Source organism: Podarcis melisellensis, assembly GCF_964234715.1.
Source record: "Podarcis melisellensis genome assembly, chromosome: 14".
Classification (NCBI taxonomy): domain Eukaryota; kingdom Metazoa; phylum Chordata; class Lepidosauria; order Squamata; family Lacertidae; genus Podarcis; species Podarcis melisellensis.
The window spans coordinates 4,346,403-4,367,871 of record NC_138546.1 but is presented as its reverse complement, the minus strand read 5'-3'; the positions used below and the strand labels follow the sequence as shown (position 1 = coordinate 4,367,871).

The window sequence follows — 21,469 nt, the reverse complement described above, 5'->3', positions numbered from 1 at the left end:
GCTCTCATTTTGAAAATACATCTATCCATATTCTGCAAAAATAAAAATTGATACTACAGTGAAATGTTTAAATTTTTCATTGATTGTCCTTGAATCTTCCTGCCACACTTGGCACCCTTTCCTGCCACATCAGTGTGGTACACCACAATTTGTGAGAACTAATTCGACGGCCTCGGTCCAGTATACCTGAAGGAGCGTCTCCACCCCCATCATTCTGCTCGGACGCTGAGGTCCAGCGCCGAGGGCCTTCTGGCGGTTCCCTCATTGCGAGAAGCAAAGCTACAGGGAACCAGGCAGAGGGCCTTCTCGGTAGTGGCGCCCACCCTGTGGAACGCCCTTCCAGCAGATGTCAAAGCAATAAACAACTACCTGACATTCAGAAGACATCTTAAGGCAGCCCTGTTCAGGGAAGTTTTTAACGTGTGATTTTACTGTATTTTTGGTTTTTATGGAAGCCGCCCAGAGTGGCTGGGGAGGCCCAGCCAGATGGGCGGGGTATAAATAATAAATTATTATTATTATTATTATATTATTATATAACTACTGCCGTCAAGCATCACCTTCCCCCAGACTGCCTCAGGGGCAGAGATGAGAATCGGGGCTCATTCCATCTCCTTTGCCAAAAGCCCAGCTCCATCAGGCGCCTCCTGCCCCTATTGAGCAATGGTTTAAAAACTGGTGGTCCACCGAGGACTGGGGGAAATTTACAGAACATCTGAAAAATATATGTGATGTACAGACAACGCTTGTTGGTTTTGAAGAGACTCTGTGAGATAGTAAGAAATATTGCAAAAAAGAGAGTAAGAGGAAAAGGAGTTGGGAAAGGCAATATCATGTTTAGAAATGCGTCAATAAATAGAAATTTTACGAAAGATTGACAGAGAAACTGAGGGAAGTCAAAAATTGAAGAATGAGTGCAAAATAATTTGTTGATTGTATAAAATTTGTTTGGAAAATGAATAAAAATTATTTTAAAAAAACAAAAAAAACCTGGTGGTCCACGTTTAATCCCTCCTCATCTTCCTTGTCACTTTCCCCTTGTGTGCCATGCTTTTTTGGAGCATAGACCTGTGGGACCTGTGGGAAGGGACTGTTTTGTTTTAATTTATTGCATGAAATCTGCTCTGGGAGCTTTCCTTTTGCCGAAGAGCAGGGAACGAATTAAGTTTGTAACCAGAGGTACCACTGTAGGTAATTTGCTGGTCACACCACAGCAGGGCAAAGAGGTTCTTCTTACCTGTGTGACGTTGAACACTAAGTAAGAATAGTCGCCCTTGGCAAACGTGTCCAGGCTCTCGCCGTCGTCCCAGTAAAGGTCTCCCCAGGCATTGGCGTTCTGCGACAGGGCCGCAATCAGGTGAAGAGCGTTCCCACTGCCCACCGATGTGCTGCCTCCGAGTTTCTGAGAGGGAAAGAGATCAGCGTGTGAAATCCAGATTCACTGAAAGCAGCCCTGACTAGGGCTGGGCGATGTCTGGTTTTCAACATTGTGATATATCACGATGTCTGAAGTAACACTGAGAAAGGCTGAAAAAGGGGCTGGGATGTGGAGGAAGGGAGACAGGAACGACCAGGAGGAAGGGAAGGAAGCGGCCTGCTTGCTCAGGCGAAGGATCTCCTGCCTACTTCACAGCCCAGCCTCAGCAGAGGGAGCCTGAGAAGGTGCTCTGCTTGTCTGCGTATTTGCCTTCGTCCGAGCAAGCAAGGCAGGCTGCCTCTTTCTGAGAGGGGAATAGGGGCCTCCTAACAACTCTCAGCACCCTTAAAAAAAACTACAGCTCCCAGAATTCTTTGGGGGAAACAGTGACTGTCTGAAATGGCGCCAGAGCACTTTAAACGTATGGTGTGGATATGGCCTCAGTTCATAAATTCACAGCAACAAATGTCCAACACTTATTTGATAACAACATTTATACAGAGGTATGCAAGGCCTTCTTTCACTTTGATCTCACTGCACATCGCACTAAACCGGTCTTTGTGTCTGTAATTATATTGTTCTAAATGGGGGCAGGGGTGTCAGTCTGGATCAGACCCTGGGTTCCTTCCAGGCCTGCTTAGAAAAGGCTACTGAACAAGTTGTAACGGTTCCTTTTTTAAGGGAAAGGTTTGGGCTGGCCAGTTAAGTACCATGATTTAACGTATCCAAAGGGGTTGCTCTGTTGCCATAGAGACAAATGACTGGGCCTTTTTGCCACCTTACCTGGCAGGATGCCACATCATCCTAGGATGGAGAACAAATCAAAAGGGATTGTGTTTGGAGGGGTGTGTGTATGTGTGTGTGTTGGGCTGATGCTGGAAGCTAGAGGCAGGTCTTGCTCTGTGCATATTATGCACAAACAGCATAATATGCACAAACAGAACTGAGTTCCTCGGGTCTCCAAGTCCCCTCCCAGGCTTCCCTCTCCTGCTCCCATGTGGCTGGGAAGGCAAATTCAGCAGTTAACCACAGTTTGCTGTGCCGTCCAAAGCTAGGCCTGCAGTTCATCTTTGCTGTGGTTAAACAATGAGCTCCAGCAATTGTGGTTTGGCGTTGGCTTGTTCGAAAGGTAAACCACAACAAAGCCTATAGGTTATCCTACAGCACCGCAGTGGGCAGTATGTGACCACGCAGGTGCCGCTGGACCTCAACTCCCATTAGCACCAGCCAGCAAGGTCAGGGGGTAGGGTATGATGGGACTTGCAGTCCCGCAATATGTGGAGGTCCAAGGGTTACCTACTCACCCCTTTTTAAAGAAAAGCCACATGGAGGCAGGTGGAAGAGGATGAAATTTATCAGGCCTCACCTGGGTTGGCAGGATGGTCCCTTCCCGCACATGCACGTTGATGTGGTCCAGAGGTGCAGCCACCTTCAGGTTCTCCCCGCTGCTGTTCACTGAAGAGCCCTGCAGGGGGCAGCGAGAAGCTGAGCTGTCAGGTTCATGCCAAGCAGTCAGATTACAGCAGCCTCTGCCAACCTCCAAGCAGCCCCAAACATCTGGAGCATGGGTAGGCAAACTAAGGCCCGGGGTCCGGATCCGGCCCAATCGCCTTCTCAATCTGGCCCGCAGACAGGAATCAGCGTGTTTTTACATGAGTAAAATGTGTCCTTTTATTTAAAATGCATCTCTGGGTTATTTGTAGGGCATAGGAATTTGTTCATTCTCCCCCCCCCCCCATATATATATAGAGAGAGAGAGAGAGAGAGATAGTCCGGCCCCCCACAAGGTCTGAGGGACAGTGGACCGGCCCCCTGCTGAAAAGGTTTGCTGACCCCTGATCTAGAGGATGCCACGCTGGGTCGGGGCTCTAGGAGACACACGGCCGCCTGTTTTGGTCACTGGTTTTGGCCTTCAGAGCCCGAAAAGGTTTGGCGCCACCTAATCTGGAGGAGATGCTAACACTTCCATGAGCCTTGCCCTGCATTTAGAGATCAGCATCCAAGACCTGGCCTGTTGGTCCACCAGCGAGAGTTGTTAGGCTGGTGGGAGCGAGGGACAGGGCTCTCTCAGTGGTGGCTTCACACCTTTGGAATTCCCTTCCCAGAGAGAGAGAGAGAAAGATGGCCTCATCCCTGCTGCTTTCAAAAAGAAATAAATCCGTAGGCACATTTATTAAGATTAGCTGAACAGTGATGCACTTAAAAAAAAAAAGAAGAGTTAACTGCTGGGTGGGCTTTGTGTCTGTAATTATATTGTTCTAAATTGGGGGGGGGGTCAGTCTGGATCAGACCCTGGGTTCCTTCCAGGCCTGCTTAGAAAAGGCTACTGAACAAGTTGTAACAGTTCCTTTCTTAAGGGAAAGGTTTGGGCTGGCCAGTTAAGTACTGCGATTTAACACATCCAAAGGGGTTGCTCTGTTGCCATAGAAACAAATGGCTGGGCCTTTTACCACCTTACCTGGCTGGATGCCACATCATCCTAGGGAAGAGAACAAACTGAAAGGGACTATGTATAGGAGGAGTGTGTGTATGTGTGTGTTGGGCTGATACTGGAAGCTAGAGGCATGTCTTGCTCTGTGCCCGACCCCAAAACTAAATTTGGGGCTTCTCTGGAAACCTAAGGGGCCCTTTGGAACTCCCTGCCTATTGAGATCAGGCAGGTGCTTTCACTGCATTTATTTCAGCACCCGCTAAATGCACATTCTTATTCAGACAAGCCTACCCAGATGCTTAGAAAGTTTGTATAGGTTTCGAATTGCTTTAGTCCAGGGTTTCCCAAACTTGGGTCTCCGGCTGTTTTTAGACTACAACTCCCATCACCCTTAGCTAGCAGGAAAAGTGGCCAGGGATGATGGGAACTGTAGTCCAAAAACACCTGGAGACCCAAGTTTGGGAAAACCCTGCTTTAGTTTATTCTGTTGCGGTTTTAACTATTTGTATGTTTTAAATTATGGTTGCAATTTTTTTAGCGATAATTTTATCGTTTTATCTTTTTTTGTGAACCGTGTGGAGGCATTTCCCCTACGATCAAGAGGTATATAGTTTTTATTGAATAAATAAATAAATAAATAAAGGGGAGGCAAGATCTTCTGGGGTGTTAATGCTGTGAGATCCAGCAGAGGAATATTTCCTAGTTTCCTTTCCTGGGGCAACAATGACGACCCAAGCAGAGAAATTATGAGACCATCGCGGCTGGGCTGACGGGCTGCACGCTCTTACCGTGTAGTAGTCATACCACAAGCCTCGGGGAAAGTAGCCAATCACCGAATTCACGCCAGGCTCCAGCACGGGAGTCAGCAGCAGGCCCCGCCCCCAGAGGAACTGCCTGTCAATGGAGTAAGTGGCCACATCCTTCGGGAACCTAGGAGGGAGAACACCACACATTGATTGACGCCACACATTAAAAGCACCACGAGGCCCCTTTAAAAAGCTATGGCTTCCCATAAAGCGTAATGGTTGGAATGTTGGACTAGGGCCTGGGAGAACAGGGTTCGAATCCCCACGCGTCCATGAAGCTCCTTGGGTGACCTTGGAACCAGTCACCATCTCATCACCTAACCTACCTCACAGGAAGAGGAGAACCATGTAAACCACCTTGAGATCCTTGGAACATAAAGGTGGTTTAAAAAATGTAATAAATACAATAAACAAATAAATAAAATGTTTTGTTTAAGGGTCATGAGAGTTGTTAGGAGTCCCTTATTACCATTATCGTTATTATTCATTCAGTTTATATACCGTCCTTTATCAAAAGATCTTAATGTACAATGTTAAAAACACATGACAGAACATCAATGATTCAAACTTTAAAAGAAAAGAAAAGCAGACTGACAGACAGCCTAAAAAATGAATAAAAAGCATACTGACAGACAACCCAATAATAATAAAATAATCATTATAATAACAGTCCCCTGTCCCACATATTCACAGGCCATAGATTATTTAATAGCCATAAGATAAAGGTAAAGGGACCCCTGACCATTAGGTGCAGTCGTGACCTGACTCTGGAGTTGTGGTGCTCATCTCACTTTACTGGCCAAGGGAGCCGGCGTACAGCTTCTGGGTCACGCGGCCAGCATGACTAAGCCGCTTCTGGCGAACCAGAGCAGCGCACGGAAACGCCATTTACCTTCCTGCCGGAGCGGTACCTATTGATCTACTTGCACTTTGACGTGCTTTCGAACTGCTACCTTGGCAGGAGCAGGGACCGAGCAACAGGAGCTCACCCTGTCGCGGGGATTCGAACCGTCGACCTTCTGATCGGCAAGTCCTAGGCCCTGTGGTTTAACCCACAGCGCCACCCGCACCCCATTTAATAGCCATAGGCCCTGGTAAAGAGGAATGTTTTTGCCTGGCGCCTAAAGACATGCAATGATGGCACCTCCAAGAGCTGCAATTCCCAATTTCCTGGGAAGACTAATGGAGTGTCAAACCACAATGGGAATGGAGGTTCTGAGAAGGGAACAGGGGCTCCTAACAACTCACAGCACCCTTAGCAAACCACGACTCCCACAACTCTTTGTGGGAGGAGCCATTGCTTTTTAAAGCAGTAGCACAGAGCTTTAACTGTGTGGCGTGAATGTGGCTTGGGTGTCCCACGTTGAAAGTGCCCCCGCCTCTGGTTTAATGGGTTCCTGATTCTGTTAGGGACCTTGAACTTCCTGTGGATAACCCCACCCCCCCACCCCACCCCGGGAAGAGGGCTTTGGCAAAGCAAGGGAGAGAGCTGCACCGTTCTCTTAGCCCTGAACCATGCCCACTTACAAGTCCCCTGGAAATCAGCACAATTCCTTACTCAAAGAAGAGAGGCCGGGCCACGGTGTCCCCTTGCAGGTGAGCCCGGTGGAAGAGGGAGTAGAGGTAGGGCAAGAGGGCATAGCGGACCTCTAGTGCTGTCTTCATGGCAGTTCGTGCAGCAGGGCTGAACGCGGAGGGATCCTGGGCCTGAAGAGAAGGGTGGAAAACAACAGTAGGCAAATGAGCTAAAACGGTGGCACGCAGACGACCAGGGCAAAGGAAGCTGTGTGGCGCAGGGGTTAGAGTCCTTGCATAGGACCCGGGAGACCGGGGTTCCAATTTCCACTCGGCCATGAAACTCACTGGGTGTGACCCTGGAGGCTGGTCACTGCCCTTATCCTAACCTACGTCACAAAGTTGTTGTGGGGATTAAATGAGGAGTGGGGAGAACCAAGTGCACCATCCTGAACTCCTTGGAGAAAAGGGAGCAGCGGTTATAAATGCAACAAACAAACACACAAAAATGGTCCAGATTGTGCAGAAACTTGAACTTTTTTAAAAAAATGAATTAAATACTGTATGCTTACATTGTTGCAACCTGCCCTGGGATCTTATGGTGAAGGGCAGGGAAGACATCAAATAAATGAGAAAACAAACTCAACAATGATGGGAAGCTGAATTCAGAGCTTTCTTTACCCTGCTCTGAGTCGTATCTGAGGATCAATTCAGAAAATCATGTTCTGCATCAGGTGCGACCAAACACTTTGAAAGAAGGGGCAAAATAATGTCAACGGCATAAAGCAAACTGGGTGGTTTGGTTACCGGCACTCAAAAGAGGCTCCCTCTTGCATCTCTGCATGAGCTCACGGCTTCCCAATTGGAGAAGCAGACTCAGATCAGAGACTCATGCAGAGTGGCGGTGGAGCACTCTGAGGAAGACAGGCAGACCTTACTGTCTTACCCGAAAACAAATCGTGCTGCACGTTAGCAAAGTGTGCCTCCAATTCTGGTTTCAAAGAATTTTTATTAACGAAAACAAGAGAAGCAAAAAGTTTTAACTCAAAGGCTGTGAGGGTGGGAATGCATTAGCTAATCGGAAGTTTGAGAAACACTTGATGTGAGTCCCTGTCCTGCCCCCAGCAGCTTCACCTTCACATCCTGGGTGTTGTGGTTTCGTGCAAAGGGGTAGAAGGCTCCCAACTGCATCCAGCGAGTGCAAAGCTCCTCCGAAGTGGAGCCCGAAAAGCCGCAGATGTCTGCCCCAACCAACGGGATCCCAAAGAGGCTGAAGCTGAGCATCCCTGAGGATTCAGGCAGAGGGGAAAGGAGTCAGTAGTGGCCAGGCGATTACTGACATTAACACCTGGATGAATTTCAGATTAGATCACCGCAATGCATTGTTTATGGGGCAGGCCTTGGAGACAGTCCGAAACCCCCGACTGGTACAGAATGCAGCCACCTGCCTATGGACACTACGCCTGTTTTAAAACAACTTCACTGCTTCCAGTCTTTTTCCAGGTCCAATTGAAGGAGCATGGTTAAACAGGTCTGGAAGGAGCCGGAGCTAGGACTGGTCCATAAGAAACACCCTGTGTTAGTGAAGTTAGCCCTTTATTCAAAGAAACCCAAACAGTGCAGGCCTAACGATCACAGCAATTCTTCCCGGTAGGTCTTGCCCTAAAGAGGCAGTGGTGAGGACTGAAAGTCCCTGCCTGCCCACCGCTGCCTAAGTCTCCTCCTCCCCAGGGTTTCCCCCAAGCAATATGAGACTGCGTTAGTGTGCAAACATTCTTTCCTCTGCTCTTTTCATTTCTCTGCATGTTCTGGGAGACCGGGGGGAGGGGGCTGGTTGCAGCAGGAGGGTGGGATGCACTGGCTTTTTCAGCAGCCTGCCTCATCTCTGTCTCATGGCTGCTACACCCCCTCCTCTCCAGGCTCCACCTCTGTCTCTGTAACTACTATCTTCTGTAACTACAAGCCAAAGGCTGCCTCCAGGATCATACTGTGAACTGAATGTAAGTAAACTTCTTAATATTTTAAAGAGAAGGCTGTTGTGTCTTTATTGTTTTTAAAAGAGAATAAAGGGGAATTTACCAGGAACAATCCAATCTGGACAAGCCAGACCGGATTGCTTAACTCAAGAGATTCAAATGAATCTACCAACTAGCTTCCTATACAGAGAATGTGCTCTTCTACCAGCTCACTAGTGTGAGGAGGGATAATATTTAATCAATGTATCCTCTCCTACCATCCACAACATTCCCACAAGAATAGGGTGCTGGACTAGATGGGCTATGGGCCTGATCCAACAGCCAGGCTCTCCGTGAGTCTTTCTGGAGAGCTGTGTCTGCAGCTGGAAAAGAAAACCGCTTGCACGTACCTGGGATGGAGCAGACCATGTCCTTCCACTCGCTTCTGTTGTCACCAAGCCAGTGCCCTGAATACCTGCCCTGGCTGGGGAAGGAGGAGCGGGAGATGACAAAAGGCCGCTTGCCTCGGATCTTGACTAGTGCGCTAAACGTGGGGGGAAAGAAAAAGGAGACTAGCAAAAATGTTTGCTTGTAAGCTGAGAGCACGGGAAGGGATGCCAGCTAACTTTGGCCCTGGAAACCGGACATGTCTTGTTTGTCTGTCACTGATGCTCTCCTGCCCCAGAGAAACCCATCCACCAAGGCGATGGGAGCTTACCTAGCAGTAGCCTTGGCTTCCATCAGCCCATAGAGGTTATGGAGGTTGTAGTGCACAGATGCATTCTGCCTGGAGGAGGCACAGATGGTCTTGGCGGAAAGGGAATTTCCCAGTACGGCTGGTGGAGAAAGAGAATAGCTAGTTAGAAGTAGTACAACAAATCGTGTGTGCTTGGCAAACAGGTACGAGCTCCTGTCTGGGGTGGTTGACCCATGGAGACCATTTCTCTTTCTCTCTCTCTTCCTGTTGCACACAAACACAGAGGCAGTCACTCAAGAAGGCTATTGTAGGATCATGGGCATGTACAGCAGGATCTAAAGCATCTCCTTTCTTACCACCGGTATGAAATTCACGGCATGTAATGCCTTGAAAGAAAATATTATGAAAATGATATATAGGTGGTACATGACTCCAGTCAAGCTTGCAAAAATATACCATTTGTCTGACAATAAATGTTGGAAATGTAAAGAAACTGAAGGAACGTTCTTTCACCTCTGGTGGACTTGCCCTAGAGTTAAGGCTTTCTGGGAAATGATATATAATGAGTTGAAAAAGGTATTTAAGTATACCTTTCCTAAGAAACCAGAGGCCTTTCTTTTAGGCATCGTTGGCCAGAGGGTGTTAAAGAAGGACCGAACATTTTTTATGTATGCAACAACAGCAGCAAGGATACTTGTCGCCAAGCACTGGAAAACCCAAGATTTGCCCACACTGGAAGAATGGCAGATGCAACTGATAGACTATATGGAACTAGCAGAAATGACCGGCAGAATCCGAGACCGGGGAGAAGAGGCAGTGGAGGAGGACTGGAAGAAATTCAAGGACTATTTACAAAAATATTGTAAATTGTATGAGTGTTAAGAAAGATGTAAGATTATAAATAATATGGCACCATTAAGTTAGTTGAAAGGGATATGAAGATAAGTGAAATTCTAAGAAAAGATAAATTTTGGATAAATATTATGTTAAAATTAAGCTTTTAAGGTTTGGGTAAAAATATCTAAAATTAGAGACACAATATTGGAAAATTATAAAACAAGAATTGAAACAAGGTGATAAATTGCTGGGTAAAGTTTGATAAACTTGGAACGCAGGAACAAGAGATGCGAGGAAGTCCAAAGAAGTGAAGAAAATATGGTTATTATAATCTTATATGTTATTTTGTTTGTCTTTTTATTGTATTAAGAAAATCTTTAATAAATATTATATATATATATAAAAATAAAGCATCTCCTTTCTTACCGGGCACGTATGGGGGTTTATCCAGCTCTTCCTGGGAACAGCCTGCGGTGGAGCCATCCACAAAGTTCGAAGGTTCATTCATGTCCTAAAGCAAAGAGATTGGGGCCAATTAAAATGTCCCAGTTCACACACTACCCACGGAAATTTAAACTTTCCTCAAGCACAGGTCAGTTGCAGACCATGGGACTTGCCCTGAAGCCAACACGAGCATTTTAAGCGCAATATTTTTTCGTGTTTCGAAGGCACAGATATCTGTGTTTGTTCAATGTGAATGTAGCCCTAAGGTTATGGCCTGACCATAGGTTGCGAAGCAGTGAGGGGTGACCCCCCCAGCTCCTCAATAGGGTTGGCTCAGAAATAAGCCATGCTACTCCCCATCCTGTCTGCAAAAGTGAAAAATAACTTGGCTTGTTTTTGAGCCAATCTGAATTTGGACTGGAGGCCACCAGCAGCAGCTTTGACCCGCAAGCCTCCCTCCCTCATCTCCCCATAAGCCTCCTTGCCTGCCCCCTGCTCTTTCTCCCCCCCCCCTTCCTTCCCACCCACTCACCAGCCCTCCAAACCCCCTTTTCCTGCCCCACATGGCTGGCTGCGGCAGCTGACACTCTTAATTTGGGGAAAAACAGGAGCAGGGAAGAGAAACAGGTCTCTTACCTCCCCCCTCTGCTGCCACATCCAAGAAGCCCACGGGGGAACTAAACTATTGAAACGCCTCTTGGGAGAAATTACATTTGCCAGGATCAACTTAGGGGCGCATTTATTCAGGTATTTATTGTGTTTCCATCCCACTTATTTCTCCAAGGAGCTCAATGTGGCACACACGGTTCTTTCCCCCTTCCTTGTTTAATCCACATAACAACCTTGCGAGGTAGGTTAGGCCAAGAGGCACCAACTGGCCCCCAAGGTCACCTTGTGAGTTTCATGGCCAACTGGGGAGTCGAACCCCGGTCTCCCAGGTTCTAGTCTGACATGCTAACCACTAAGCCACACTGCCTCTAGGAAGCTACCTTATACCAAGTCAGACCACTGGCTCACCCAGCTTAGTGCTACTGGCAGTGGCTCTTCAAGGGATTGAACCTGGGACCTTCTACAAGCTATGGTCCCTCCCCCAGCCTTGCACCTGGTCTGCTGTTTAACAGCACCCCTGGCACTGGGCTTTAATGTTTAGCTCCCACATTGGGTCAGAGGAGTGTGGGATGTGATCCATGAGAGGCAGTCAAGTACAACATTCCTTTTAATGCTTGAGAAGACATGCAAGGGAATGTTTGGTCCAGCCAGTCAAAGCTTCTTGTTCCTTCTGGCTGGAGCATCCTTCCGTTTGTATGTGATAGGTGGGTGTGACCTAACCTGCCCAGGTAACAAAAGGACAAGTTATGCAGCACCCTTCCCTCTTTTTGACTTCCTTCTTCATTTGACCAGCTTTTAGCTAGGACTGCTCTGCTAGCTCTCAGCTAGCAGAAGCACTGGGATTATTCTCCCATATGTAACTAAGTCTACCTTCAGGAATCCAACTGTGAACTGATGTGAGTAAACTTCTTTTATTGACTTTGAATAAGATTGTGGTGTCTTTATTCTTCTAGGAGGGATTCAAGGGAGCTTACCAGGAACGTACAATTCAATCTGAGACAGACTGAATTGTATAATAGTGAGAGGCTCACACGAGCCTGCAACCAGCTGTCTGCTGTGCATGTAAAAAGGGGAATGTAACTCTGCTAAGTAAAGGAACTTGCTAGCGCAAGTTAGGAAGGATATTAATAAACAATATATCCTTTCCTGCCACCCTGAAAATTCCCACAAGGAGTGGTTAGAGTGACAGACTATGACTTGGGAGACCAGGGTTCAAATCCCCACTCAGTTATAAAGCTCACTGCGTGGCCATGGGCCACTCTCTGTCTCTCAACCTAACCCTTTCCACAGGGTTGTTGTGGAGATGCCACAAGGAGTGGCGGGAATCACATACCAAACTTTGAGCTCCTGGGAGACAGAGGTGGAACATAAATGCTTATAGGGACAGAACTATCTAAAATGTATAGAAACTTATTCATGTATGCTACTACAGTGGCTAGAATGTCACTCGCCCCAAAATGGAAAGAAGTAAGAAGTCCCAGCAAAGGAAGAATGGATACAAAAACCTATGGAATACGCAGAAATGGCAAAACTTACTGGAAGAATAAGAAATCAAGATAAACTTTTTAAAATAAAAGAATGGAAATGGTTTATTGAATATTTGCAGAAAAATTGTAAGCAGGTAAGATCATTGGCAGGATTATTGTATTAACCTGCAGTTTGATAAGAGTATATACTTAAAGTAGATGAATAAATGAGCAAATTAAGTAAATATGGATATGCAAAGGATATTAAAAATAAATTTAAGGAATCGCAGAAAGAGGGGGAAGGAAGGCAAGTTTTGAAATGTTAAAATGATCGTAAAATTAGTGAAATGTATAAAATTAGTAAAATGCATAAACTTGAAAAGTATAAATAAAATTTGAAAAACTGGAAAAAAAGAGTAGATGATCCTTTGGGTGACTTCCAACTGTACAGTTCTGTGATTCTAATACTCCAAACCTAATACTCCAAGTCTAATACTCATCACCTCCCCTTTTCAGTGCCCACTCAACTGTTGCAACTTTTCTGTTTAGAAACTGGAAAAGATTGAAGAAGGAACTTACAATCCAAAGGCCATCGAAGGGGACGAGGGAGTGGAATCTGTCCAGGTTTTCCAGCCACCACTGGTGAGTGTTTAGGTTAGAGAAGTCGGGGAAAGCGGTGAGGCCAGGCCAGACCTAGGGGGTGGGGGACAACAGCACAAATCCAATGGATAAAATTCAGGCAGAGTTGAACCCAATCAACCCTCTGCATGGGGTGCAATAGGTTAGCGCCTTATTCAGCCCACCAGACTTACCCGTATTTATTTTTTAATTCATGTTTACCATCTAGGCCAGTAGTTGCCACCAGCCTTTGGGTTCCATAAAAGTATCCCCAGTGAGAATACCCTGTACTGAGAATAGCTCTTTGTACAACACACTAAGGAAGATAACAATACAATAAAATTCAAAACAGTAAACTGAAGAGGCAAAACGCACCCTGCTCCTTCGCTCTCACCTTCCCTATCAGAGGTTTTCCTTGGGTGCTGTTGATGAATATTCCACGCTTCAAGCCTTCATCATAAGGCCAGTAAGAGCCTGGAGGTTGGGTGCTGCTGATTCCTGGGTCCTGGGGGCGAAGCAAAAACAGGCTAGGATCCACACAGCAATGAAACCAGCCTCTTGCACCAAATGGATCTTTGGCTACCTGCTTCAAGAAAGGCAGGAAACTCAAATGTTCTACTGGGCTGGAGCAGTGGTTCCCCAACATTTTCAGGCCACTGCCTCGTTTCCATAATGTCACACCCCCCCCCCACTGTCCCTGCAACTGTATGTCAGTCGGGTGGAAAAGCTCTATAGAACGGGGGGAAAGCACACATCACTAAATAAAAGGCCATTTGTAGGGAGAACAGGGATCTTTGCTGGAAAGTACTTCTGAGCAAACAGGATTCCGTCCATGGATGAAGGGCAATGCAAGTTTTTTATGGGGAAGAGAATGCTATATTTAATGCCACATGGAACCGCTTTTTTCCGTTCTCACTTCTAGATTGCATTTTGCCTCCATGGCTAAATAAATAAAACACACAGGATTTGGGAAATGCAAAGCTCTAAATAAAGGGTCCCAGCACAGCAGCAGCCTTTGATGAAAGCTACACCAGAGCGACAGGATGTTACTAACCTTGCTTGAAAAAATTAAATCGTATCTTGGAATTGCACAGTTATATTGCTGGAGTAAGAAAGAAGTGAGAAAAGCAGAGAGAGGTTACCAGAATCATCACGTAGCGCTGCCCATGTTTGTGAAGGTCTTCCACCAACTGGGGGAGAGTGCCAAACTTCTGGGAGTCGATGGTGAAGTCTCGATAGCCATCCATGTAGTCAATATCATTCCACTGGGCAGCCTGCAAAAAGAAAGCATAGATATCATAGAACTGTAGAGCTGGAAGGGAATCTGAGGATCATCTAGTCCAACTGCCTGCAATGCAGGAATATACAGCTGCCCCATGCAGGGATTGGACCTGGGACACTGGCATTATCAGCACCATGCTCTACTCAGCTGAGCTACCTTAGTTGAGAAAGAAAGAAAGAAAGAAAGAAAGAAAGAAAGAAAGAAAGAAAGAAAAAAAGAGTGTTGGACCAGAACTACAGAAAGCTACTAACAGCACAATCCTATCCATGTCCACTCAGAAGTAAGGTAAAGGTAAAGGGACCCCTGACCATTAGGTCCAGTTGTGACCGACTCTGGGGTTGCGGCGCTCATCTCGCTTTATTGGCCGAGGGAGCTGGCATACAGCTTCTGGGTCATGTGGCCAGCAGGACTAAGCCTCTTCTGGCGAACCAGAGCAGCACACAGAAATGCTGTTAACCTTCCCGCCGGAGCGGTACCTATTTATCTACTTGCACTGGTGTACTTTCGAACTGCTAGGTTGGCAGGAGCAAGGACCGAGCAACGGGAGCTCTTCCCGTCGTGGGGATTTGAACCACTGACCTTCTGATCAGCAAGTCCTAGGCTCTGTGGTTTAACCCACAGTGCTACCCGCGTCCTTCCACTCAGAAGTATGACTTATTAAATTCAGTCTTATTAAATGATTCAGTCTATACAGCGCTATTCAATTAACTTACTGTCAAATTAAGTTAAATTAGGATTGCCGCCTTAGCTATTACACACACTGGGCGACCTTAGGCGATTCACTCTTTCTCAACCTAACCTACTTCACAAGGTCATTGTGAGGCTAAAGCAGAAGGGAGGGGGGTGTACTGTCCTAAGAATATAAGACGAGCCTGATGGAGCAGCTCAGGGGCCCACCTAGTCCAGCATCCTGTTCCTGGCCAACCAGATGCCTGTGGGGAAACCCTCAAGCAGGGCCCAAGCCCTAGAGGCCTCTTCTCTCCTGTGGTTCCCAGCCATTGGCATTCAAAAGCACTGACAACCATTGGCTGACAGTGGCTGACAATGGCCCTCTAGGATTTCAGACAGGAGTCTTAACCAATCCCTCCTTGGGAGATTCACGATTTGAACCTGAGACCCTTTGCATGGAAAACACCATGTGCCACACCCCTGACCTAACTTCTGGAGGGTCCCTGTTGATGTTTACCTGCGGGATCTGAAAATTCCTCATGGCCTTGACGATCTCCCAGGTCTCGTTGCTTGTTCCATAGCCCCAGCGGCAGAGATGGAAGCCCAACCCCCAAAAGGGAGGCATGGCAGGGAAACCTAAAACAAAAATCAGGAAAGTGTTAGGTGTGCTGCCTCCTCTGCCCCAGAGCCACGGTCTTCTTCCTCCTGTGCCTTTTGACTTGTCCAGGTCGGAGTTTACTGTGTATTTGCAGTTATTTGCGTTCCGATTTAATCCACGTAGTCCGGTGTTCTTTGTCATGGTCTAGTTTACGGGCGATCAAAGTCCCGGCTGAGGACGTCGTGATCGGAGACAAGATGGCGAGGTAGGAGCAGGAACGAGAGTCCAGAAGCCAGGGGTCCAAGGGTCAGGAAGCAGGGAGTCACAAAGTCAAGGGTCCAAGGGTCGAGAAGCAAGGAGTCAAGAAGCCGAGGTCCAAGGATCAGAAAGCAAGAAGCCAAACACAGCAAGGCGAGAAACGAGTTGCTGTGGCCAAGAGCCGAAGGGAAATACTGACCTTATATCCCTTCCCGGCTCTTGCCGCCAGCTGCAGTGAGTTACCAGTTGGCCTCACTTGTGTGGCCACGCCTTGCCTCTCCGGAACAAACTTAGGAAGGCCCCTGCAAAGCCTTACCGGTCACAGGGCCTGGCTCCTGCACACACTCCTGACATTCTTCAGTCTTGGGTCCCCAGATGTGGGTGGGCTACAACTCCCATCATCCGCAGCCAACTTAGCCTGGTGGGCAAGCATGATGGGAGTTGTAGTCCACCCACTTCTGGGGACCCATGATGGATGAACACTGTTGTAGTCCACATGACAAGAACCTCAAACAACACCAATCAGCATGATTCACGTTTACCCAGTACAGGGATAATCCAATACGTTGGGGGAAATTGAGCTCTGAATCACTGCACTTGGGGTCATAGATGATTTGTTTCTGTGTTTTGGGGTGGGTGGATCGACTTTCACCTTCTACTCCCCTTTCCACGCCCACCACTTCCTCAACACTCTCTCATTTCTTTTTGTAACTATTTCCGGTATGCATGTGCCACTGACTATCCACACATCACCCCCCACTTTATTAGTCGTTCTGCCATGCTTCCCCAGTATTACAGCATTGTTTCTACCTGGAGGGGGCTCTCTTGCATTATAGCATAATGAAAGCAGGGCAAACCAGGAACGTTTGTCATGTGGAAAAATTGCAGGAGTTCAGCAGGAAGCTGTGGGATTGGAAACGAAGCAGGGTGCCTGCACCCAGACTGTTTACTTACTATCAAAAGCACAAAGCACAACAGACAAAGGGAGGTTTGGAGGAGATTATAGATACTCAACATCAAAAAAACTAAGATCATGGCCACTGGTCCCATAACCTCCTGGCAAATAGAAGGGGAAGAAATGGCGGCAGTAAGAGATCTTACTTTCTTGGGCTCCATGATCACGCAGATGGTGACAGCAGCCACGAAATTAAAAGATGCCTGCTTCTTGGGAGAAAAGCAATGACAAACCTAGACAGCATCTTAAAAAGCAGAGACATCACCATGCCGACAAAGGTCCATATAGTTAAAGCTATGGTTTTCCCAGTAGTGATGTATGGAAGTGAGAGCTGGACCATAAAGAAGGCTGATCGCCGAAGAATTGATGCTTTTGAATTGTGGTGCTGGAGGAGACTCTTGAGAGTCCCATGGACTGCAAGAAGATCAAACCTCTCCATTCTGAAGGAAATCAGCCCTGAGTGCTCCCTGGAAGGACAGATCCTGAAGCTGAGGCTCCAATACTTTGGCCACCTCACGAGAAGAGAAGACACCCTGGAAAAGACCCTGATATTGGGAAAGATGGAGGGCAGAAGGAGAAGGGGATGACAGAGGATGAGATGGCTGGACAGTGTTCTGAAAGCTACCAGCATGAGTTTGCCCAAATTGCGGGAGGCAGAGGAAGACAGGAGTGCCTGGCGTGCTCTGGTCCAGGGGGTCACGAAGAGTCGGACACGACTAAACAACTAAACAACAACAAAAATAGATACTCACCAATCACCTGCTGGTACTGCTGGACTACCAAGTTGGGGTCTGGGCCTAGGAAGATGTAGAAATCCAGAATGCCTCCAACGGGTCTCCAGGTGAGGGCAGGTGCCGGCTGAAGCACCACCTCTAGGCAACAAACAGGAGAGGGGAAGACTTAGGGTTTGTCCACGGTCCTGCTTGTGTGGTTTTCCACCTGCCCACTGCTTTCTCTGGGAAAACCAGGTCTGAATCAGAGCAAACATCAATCCACAGAAAGCCCAATTGACGAATGTTCAAGAGTGTGTTTTCCCCGGGGAAAGTGGTGAGGCAAGCGAAAGTGTGTGCTATACACATTAGCGCTGAGACTTTTCATCTGTTATTTGTCCTGTTTGATTATTTCCATTGCTTTTAAAAAGAAAAAGGAAAAAAAAAAGTTTTAAAAAAATTCTGTATTGCTAGGCTTCGGCAAAAAGGTGATGCATAAATATTTAAGCAAATGAATGAATGAATAAAAATAAATGTTGAATTCAAATGGGCAGATTGTTGGGCAGAAGGGAGCTTGGAGAGATCCACAAAAACGGGGAGAATAGAGAAGATCTGTATTTGGTATCCAACAGAAACCTTTAGTGTAACTGATATTTGAATTTATGGCTTTCGATATCCATCAACCCTCCGTTAAAAAAAATAAAATGCTGGAAATTGCTGGAGGTATAAAGGACTGTCAGACTTTGAAAGTCTGGCATCAGTGGATCAAGTACATCAATTCTGATGAATTTTTAAATTGCAATAAATATGCAATTAAGTGTTTTGCTGTTTTGAATTTTATTGTGTTGTTCTCTTCCTTAGTGAGTTGTGCAAAGCACTATTGTTGTGCAAAGCACTATTATGAAGGAAGGCACTGGGGGTGACATTATGGATCCAAGCTGGCAGTGGCCCAAAAAAGTTTGGGAGCCACTTCACTAGTTCTTAAGAGCCCTCGGGGACACACCAAGATCCCTTACTCTTCATGGCTTTGCTGGCACGATCTGTGTCTTGGACGTACTTGGCCAAAAGGGTGCCTGTAGCCCTCTCAGCTGAGGCAGGCCACCTGCCTCTCCCTCTCTTTTTCTACCAGCCACTCTGCAGTCTCCATGCAGTCAAAAGGCCAAATCCCTTGGAGAGAAGGTCAGAGACAAGACACAGCCAAGGAGGGTTGAGAAGCAGCTGGCTGTGAAGGCAAGGAGCCAGCAGCTGCAAGATGCGGTTAAACCGCCCAGCGGTTGCTAAAGAGCCCGCCTCACGGCAGGAAACAGATGGCTCTTGCCTCTGTAAAAAGCCCCTGCTGCACCTCCAAAACTCCATTTTCCTCTGTTACTTCAAAGGCACTGACTCAGATTGGCTTCCCGCGCATCGGAAGTCCATCTGATTACCTGAAAAGCATGTGTCACCTGGAATTTTTTAAAAATACATACAAACCCCTGAAGACGAACCCACTTTTGACCACCCTCTGACTAGTTATTCAAAAGAAGTGAGCTTACAAACATTTTTCTCTTTGCTTCCAGTGAAGAGCCTGAAACTCCCTGGTTTTCTTTATTCATCGCCTTCAAGCAGATCCACATGGGCAATGCTCAGAACGTTCAGATTGGTTTAAGTATCTAAATTATTTCACCACAAAAGGTGCCAAGGGGACACGTACCCATTGCGTTGCTGTTCAAGAGGAATACCCCATGGGAAGCTCCGTCTCTCTCCATGGCAAGGTAAAAGGGGTGGACGCCGTAGAGATTGAAGGACTCCTGAAAACAAAAAGAAGTCAAGACTCATTTTCAGCCAGCACTTCATAAGAACGCAAGCAGAGCCCTGCTGGATTGGGGCCAATGGCCCAGCCCGTCCCACATCCCATTCTCACGGTGGCTGACCAGATGCCTCTTTGTGGGAAACCTGCAAGCAAAACCCAAGCCCAAGATCCCCCTTTCAGTGCCTGTAGCCAGTGTGGTGTAGTGGTTAAGAGCAGTGGACTTGTAATCTGGTGTACCGGGTTCGCATCCCCGCTCCTCCACATGCAGCTGCTGGGTAACCTTGGGCTAGTCACGCTTCTCTGAAGTCTCTCAGCCCCACTCGCCTCACAGAGTGTTTGTTTTGGGGGAGGAAGGGAAAGGAGAATGTTAGCCACTTTGAGACTCCTTCGGGTAGTGATAAAGCGGGATATCAAATCCAAACTCTTCTTCTCCTGCTGTGGCTCAGGGTCCTGCTTGCAGATAGCCCAATAGATGCATCTGGTTGGCCACTATGAGAACAGGATGCTGGACTAGATGGGCCATTGGCCTGATCCAACAGGCTCTTCTTGGGTTTAGAGAGGCAGCCAAACATGACAGTCCAGCATCCTGCTTCCCACAGTGGCCAACTGGACACCTCCAGGAAGGCTACAAGGAGGAGATGGAAGGCAATCATTGGATGGAAGTCCCTGGGTTTGCTTGGTCACAAAGCCATCTAAACTGATGGCCATCGACTGTGGCAGCAAGTTCCACAAGTTAACTATATGTATGGAGCAGAACCTTCTTGCCTTTTCCCTGGGTCGCATTTATGGAGGAGTGATGGTTCTGACAGGTGTTGGTGATTACAAACATGGGGCCTTATGGGAACATTGGCTCATGGGGCAAACAGCCACTTTGGGGGAGGAGGGAATTTTAAATAGGAAGGCAGAAGAAGAAGAAGAAGAGTTTGGATTTGATATCCCGCTTTATCACTACCCTAGGGAGTCTCAAAGCAGCTAACAGTCTCCTTTCCCTTCCTCCCCCACAACAAACACTCTGTGGGGTGAGTGGGGCTGAGAGACAAGGTCACCCAGCAGCTGCATGTGGAGGAGTGGGGATGCGAACCCGGTTCACCAGATTACAAGTCCACCGCTCTTAACCACTACACCATGCTGGCTCAGGCAGCCTGAAGGGGGTAAGGTTAACCCCTCTAACACAACCAAGTTCCTTAATTGAATTGGGGACTCAGCAGTTGTTATTAATCAACTTTTTAAAAAATGTATATGGAAGAATCTGATCCACCTTTGGCCATTCAAACATGTAAGGAAACATGGAAAGAAGAGAGAACATTTGACCAGGGAGGCGGCAACATAGCTACAGCATGACTGAAAATAGTTATGTCCCGCCGCCAATCTTGCATAAAAGGTACCGTAGGAGGGACATCTCGGGCCCAGAAGGTCAGGGTGTTCCACTCCAGACTATGCAAGAAGTTGCTTCGATGTTCCCCCAGTCCATAAATGAATGTGGATGGAAGGACTGTAGAAATCTGCAGAAACTGATCAGCAAAGAACAGGGGAGCCACTGTTGTGTTCAACCTAAATAAGAGAGGGGAAGAGATGTTAGGAAGGACAGGTGACGAGAAAAAGGCTGCTTACCGATGTTTCCCCTTGCCAAAAGTGTTTCTAGTCCTCATGGCTGAACAGAGAGAAAGTAGCTTTAAAATGTGGTGGAATACTAAAGTCCAAAGGAAGGCCCCCTCCTTCCAGGAGAGGTCCTGCTTTAGGCCTGTTTCACACACTACTGCATCAGCCTGGAAACGGGACATGAATTTAAGAAGTGAATAACAAACACATAAATTTAGAGGGGAAGAGACGGATTCTTACAGCACGGTCCCTGAAGATTTCCGCTTCACAATCAACCCAAAGGGCTCCTTGGAGAACTCAATGGTGTACAATGGATTCTCTGCTCTCTTGGTTGCTGGAGGAACATCAAGGGGCACTTCATACCGAGGCTTTGTAGCATCAGTGATCTACAAAAAGGGGACACATAGACACACCCAGGTAAATGGGAGACGCAAGACACTGTGAATTGTGCCAAGGGCTCAAGCTGAGGCCAGGATCCTAAAGCTGCATTTGAGAGTGAAAGAAGGTCTCCAATTGCAACCACTTAAGACAGCTTCTGCCAACCTGAGGTCTTCCCAATGCCTTGGACCACAATGTCCATCAGCCCCAGCCAGCATGGCTGTGTTGAGTGGGGTGGATGGGAGAGGCAGTCTCCGACAGCTGACACTGAATAAATTATAAACAGAATGTACAGTACGGTCACATGTTGTGCAGGGGTAACGCAGGGATGGAGTGTATACACAAAAACATGTATACCTTAACCACCCCCTTGGAACTCTCCCCCCCCCTCCCTCCAGCAAGGCAGAGAGCTTAAAAGCTCTTTCTGCACCCGCCT

At 47.2% G+C, this 21,469-nt stretch overlaps 1 protein-coding gene across 1 annotated transcript in view; it reads right to left on the bottom strand.

The window, feature by feature from the left end:
- The window catches only part of LOC309357290 (lysosomal alpha-glucosidase-like), a 45,929-nt gene that overhangs the window by 4,178 nt on the left and 20,282 nt on the right, over positions 1-21,469 (bottom strand). Inside the window, exons 4-19 of the mRNA XM_081889444.1 lie at positions 20,896-21,041; positions 20,442-20,607; positions 18,958-19,054; positions 17,310-17,429; positions 15,264-15,382; positions 13,938-14,069; positions 13,190-13,300; positions 12,757-12,870; positions 10,085-10,169; positions 8,843-8,960; positions 8,535-8,668; positions 7,304-7,455; positions 6,213-6,361; positions 4,637-4,778; positions 2,784-2,882; positions 1,238-1,402 (exon numbers count right to left, since the gene is read on the bottom strand). Coding sequence (XP_081745570.1) covers positions 1,238-1,402; positions 2,784-2,882; positions 4,637-4,778; positions 6,213-6,361; positions 7,304-7,455; positions 8,535-8,668; positions 8,843-8,960; positions 10,085-10,169; positions 12,757-12,870; positions 13,190-13,300; positions 13,938-14,069; positions 15,264-15,382; positions 17,310-17,429; positions 18,958-19,054; positions 20,442-20,607; positions 20,896-21,041 — 2,049 coding nt within the window. The remainder of the gene's footprint in view (positions 1-1,237; positions 1,403-2,783; positions 2,883-4,636; positions 4,779-6,212; positions 6,362-7,303; positions 7,456-8,534; positions 8,669-8,842; positions 8,961-10,084; positions 10,170-12,756; positions 12,871-13,189; positions 13,301-13,937; positions 14,070-15,263; positions 15,383-17,309; positions 17,430-18,957; positions 19,055-20,441; positions 20,608-20,895; positions 21,042-21,469) is intronic.